At 38.2% G+C, this 5,109-nt stretch overlaps 1 protein-coding gene across 1 annotated transcript in view; it reads left to right on the top strand.

Annotated features, from left to right (window-relative positions):
* Positions 1 to 5,109, top strand: part of LOC106878765 (retinal guanylyl cyclase 1) — a 37,637-nt gene that overhangs the window by 17,493 nt on the left and 15,035 nt on the right. The window contains exon 2 of the mRNA XM_014928090.2: positions 501 to 1,630. Within this exon, the coding sequence (XP_014783576.1) occupies positions 1,302 to 1,630 (329 nt within the window). The 5' untranslated portion in view covers positions 501 to 1,301. The remainder of the gene's footprint in view (positions 1 to 500; positions 1,631 to 5,109) is intronic.

Raw genomic sequence — 5,109 nt, 5'->3', positions numbered from 1 at the left:
TATATATATATATATATATATATGCCTGGTTAAGTAATAAGAAGCTTGCCTCCTAAGGACATTATACCGGGTTCACTTCTACTGCGTAGCACCTTGAAAAGTTTCTTCTATCTGGGCCTACCAAAGCCTTGTGATTGGATTTGATAGGCGGAAATTGAAAGAAGCCTATCGTATGTGTGTGTGTGTGTGTGTGTGTGTGTGTGCGTACATGTGCATGTGTCTGTGTGTGCATGTGCAGCTGTGTGTGTGTTTGAGTTTGTCTCTCGCCCAACTTGACAACTTGACAACTAGTGTTATCTAACTTACGTCCTCTTAACCTAGCAGTTCCACAAAAAGAGACCGATAAAACAAGTACCAGGTCTATTTGTTCGACTAAATCTTCAAGGTGGTGCCCCAGAATGGCCGCTATCTAATAACTGTAACAGGTAAAAGAAGGTATTTAAGATCTTTGTCTTATCAAAAATTAGTAGCAATTCAATTTACTTTTTTCTCCATTCCAGATATCACTTTCAAGAATGGTAAATGACTGAAGAGAATATAATGCGCCACACTCCTCTCACTTCACGGAATTTAATGAAATATTTCTAACCTAAGAAGATTATGTTTATGGTGAAAAACAGAAACACTCACCACAATTACGAAATACACAATCCAACTTAAATGGACGCAAGTTTTCGCCATATTTCTAAAGGTAATGGATACAGAGAAACGACGAGAATTTTTATAAATAACAAAACTATTGGAAAACAAACGTGTGAATCCAACTAAAGATTTCTCTTCTAATATTTACCATTTTCTTATAATGTTCTCAAGTGACGGTTGATACAATAAAGACGGCGGAAATGAGTCCTTGATCCACTTCCAATACTCATTGTCAGTCATTCCTACTTTCTTTCTTTTGTCTCTCGGGGAGAGGCATGAATGCTACAATTGGCTGTTTTTCTCTTTGAAGAATTTAAACTTTGAATTTTTCCGACAGAAATCGTTATTTATGTTTTCGATACATTCCCCAAAGTTGGTGAAATTGCCAAACAGGGGTTCGATTTCCCAAACAAACCGAATTCTCGATATTCCTTCAATTTTTGGCTTCAGCTATTTCGTATCCTTTATGAACTTAGTGCTTTGGAGAAAACATCACCTAGTAACCTTCAAATATTTCTATAAATATAAATCATGGGCCCCTAGTTTCATATTTCTGAAAACATCTTCCGTGTTTATTACAACCCTTTCTTGTTGGACAAAAAAGGATATCTTTTTTATTCTCATATTAATTCGTCAGTAAGAACTGCACCTGGTGAAAGATGAAGCTGGGTTATTTTTTCATTTCTCCTCATCGACATTTTGTTATCCTCGTAGTGAATCTACTTGGATCAAGTTTAGTTTCTTCTGAGGAAATTACAGTTCAAGGAGTCGGTGCCAGTTTCCCAGCCGAAGTCTACGCACAGTGGATCAACAATTACATGCCCACGAGAAGAGCTTTCACCAACGTGGTAATGTACTACAATGTAACAGGGAGTAGTAAAGGCCTGAAAGCCATACAGCAGGATGAGTTTGTGGATTTTGCTGGCTCTGAAACATTGCTACCAGCAAATGCAAGCAGCAACCTGAAAATGCTTCCAACTATGGCTGGGTAAGCTATGAATCTATTTTCAATTCTGATCTGATTTCTGTACAGCTTCGTACAAACATGCATTCACATTCCCTCTTTGACGTTACATATTGTTCAGTTTTCATGACGCAACTACAACCTCGACTTTCTGGATACTGATGGTCTGGAACTTCTTATAATACGGATTAATTTACGAGCACGTCAACAGTTTTTCTCTGGGAGGGAGTTACTGGATTATATCGACTGTAGGACTTGACTCGTATTGTATTTCAACGATGCTGGAGGCATGAAAGGCAAAGTTGACATCGGAGGTTAACTTTTAGATAGATAGATAGATAGATAGATAGATAGATAGATAGATAGATAGATATAGAGAGAGAGAGATAGATAGATAGATAGATAGATAGATAAGAGAAGTGAGGTGAGAGAATAGATGTTTATTCCGTTTGTTTACAGCTGTTTCATGATTTTGTTAGTTATATGATAGATGTTACATTACAGTGGGTTCTCCTGTCGTAAACGACAGACCAGGTTTCCGCAATTTCTTACTGAAGTCCCAGTAGAGATGATTTATTTACAGTGAGCAAAAGTGTGTGCCATACATTCGCCCACTCCTCTGCACCAAATCAACGTTGCCTGTAGAGTGCACCGTGTGTCACAGGTCAAATGTCAAAGTGATGGCAGAGCAACGTAAAGTTTCTTGCTCAAGAAAACAACCCACCGCCCGGTCAAGGAATCGAAACCAGGAAATTGTGATTGTAAGTGTGCAATACCACTAGACCACGCGCCTACACCCATGCGCCTACACACACACACGTGTGTGTATGTGTGTGTGTATACCTGTATATGTTTATAAGTATGTGTGCGTGAATCATGAGCTCATAGAATATATAACATACACACATATATATACATACACACATTCAGAGACATAAATACACACATACAGATATATCCATGTTGTATAGATGCATACATAGAAAGATACATGATATGAAATGCTTTGAATATTGATAATAGATAATCGGTTAATCTACAATAGTATTTCGTTGCTAAAGTAATTAGTATTATGCAAGTTTTGTTTTATGAGCAACATAAGTCATGATTTATTGCATATTCTATAAAACGCCTGTACAGTGGCTGAATGCAAAACACAGCCAGCTTTAAACTGAAGAGCTTTCACAGCGCATTGAAAAGTAATAAAAATGTCATGAAACAATATGCGTGTGTGTTTGTGTGTATGTGTGTGTGTGTATGTACGCATGTACGTATGTATGTACTTATGTATGTATTACTTACGTATGTATGTACGTACGTATGTATGTATCCCGTATGTATGTATGTATGCATGTATATATGTAATTGGTGACGAATCACCGATGTCACCGAAGTCGTACAATTAAATCGATTACAGGTGTTTCCCCACTAGTATATTAGCAATTGTAAGGAAATACAGTGCATCAGCTAAATTTCTAGGGTTAACTTCCTGACTATGTTGTCCCAGGTTCGATCTCACTCTGCGGCACATTGAGACATTGAGCGTCTTTCACTACAATTTCAGGCCAGCAAAAGTCTTTCTGTGAGAAATATGGTTGATGGAAAATGCGTGGCAACGCATTACATGGAACGGTTCTTGTGCTGGGGTGAGAGTGGTTTTTAGATGATAAATTTTTTGGTGTGATAACTCAGCTAAACACCATCAAGAGATCCTTGGGCGCCTATAGCAGAGTACACTTTGTGGGAGGCTTTCAGGTCAGAGTTTTCCGAATGGGAGTAACTTGCCTTTTTTTCTCCCAGGCTTCGACAAATATCAAAGTCACTTCCTTTCTTTTTTTTTTTTTTCTCTATAAGCGATAAAAAAAATAAATTTAGATTCGTTTTCCTGTTGATCACCGATTTATAAATGTAAGTTTTGAGCAAAAGATTTTTCGCAAATCTCAGTTCCTAAATATTGCTTTAAAGAAGGAAAACAGGACGTCACAGATGTGTGTAGAGGCATTATTTATGTCTGATGACATAACGAAGAATTAGAGTCAATTGACAGTGGCCTCGATACATTTTCCAGGTAAAATACCTGAAATGAATCGAGAGAAATAAGAGATTGACAGTTGGACGGCGTGCGAGGTTACAACAGGTAGACAAAAATTCAAAAGATGGTGGATAAAATGTAATCATCATCATCATCATCATCATCATCATCATCATCATCATCATCATCATCATCGTCGTCGTCGTCGTCGTCATCATCATCATCATCATTATCATCATCATCATCATCATCATCCGGTCGTGCTTGTTGCACAGATTGCCGTGACCCATTCTCTCCAGACTAAAGAACGAAATGAAAACGCAAAACTAATTAACACAAAACTAATTAACGCAAAAATTGGTGCAGGCGTAGCTGTGTAGTAAGAAGTTTGCTTCTCGGCCACATGGTTTTGGGTTCAGTGCCACAAATTGCTACTTTGGGCAAGTGTTTTTCTACGATAGCTTCGGGCCGAACCAAGCCTTGTGAGTGGATTTGCGAGACGGAAACTGAAGGAAGCCCGTTGTACGCATACATGTGTGTGTGTGTCCACCACTACCACCACCACGGCTTTGTGCTAGTGTGTCTATGTCCCAGTTACCTAGCGGTTCGGCAACAGAGATCGATAGAATAAGTACCAGGCATTACAAAACACATAATGGTGACAAGTACTGCTGTCGATTCGTTCCTTCAAGGTGGTGCTTCAGCATGGTCACAATCTAATGACTTAAACAAGTAAAAGATATAATGGGAAAAGAAAAGAAGTCTACTGACATTTCGTGCGAAACCTTTATCGAAATGGAATCAAAAAGCATTTTCATTGTAGATCATTTTGAAGTGGGTTGTGTAGGGTCCCAAAGGAGCCGATAAATCCCCCTTTGAGAAACGCTGTTCAAAATTTAAGATTAAAATGCAAGGTTGGAATGTAAGTTCTGTTGTATATTTTACGAGGTTACTTTTTCAATACTTACCTTAAAATAAGCATTGTGAGGCACTGAGGCGTAACTATTGATGTGCACTACCGATTTCTGCAAGCCATAAGTGAGAGTTGTGTAGTAGCTGGAGCCAACACACCTGTCCACACCTGAAGATGTGCGTCTGAAAGGTTGACAAAAGTACTTCTTGCGTTCTACGCCAAATGCAATCTTTTAGAAGAAATTAATCTTATAATAACATGCAGAGTTGATTTAGTTTGGCGAGATTCAAGCTAAAAGATCAATGTCACCGAATGAATCGATTCATGTATAAAGTTATTGATTGATTTATTAGCCAGCGTAGTGAGGCGTGTAAAGTGGTTAAATATGATGTCGCACGGTGTTCTCACGTGACACTCAACTAAACAATCGTTAGTGATAATTCTGATGTATTAAACTGCATAATTTAAAATAGTTTCTGATACTATCGTTAGCATATCGATCATAGTCCCTCTTCCAACAAATTTCGATCTTCCGCCTGGTTTATGTACGTGTATATA

This window comes from Octopus bimaculoides, chromosome 4 (assembly GCF_001194135.2).
Source record: "Octopus bimaculoides isolate UCB-OBI-ISO-001 chromosome 4, ASM119413v2, whole genome shotgun sequence".
Classification (NCBI taxonomy): domain Eukaryota; kingdom Metazoa; phylum Mollusca; class Cephalopoda; order Octopoda; family Octopodidae; genus Octopus; species Octopus bimaculoides.
Note: the sequence above shows the minus strand (reverse complement) of the source record. Positions and strands in the feature narration are given on the sequence as shown.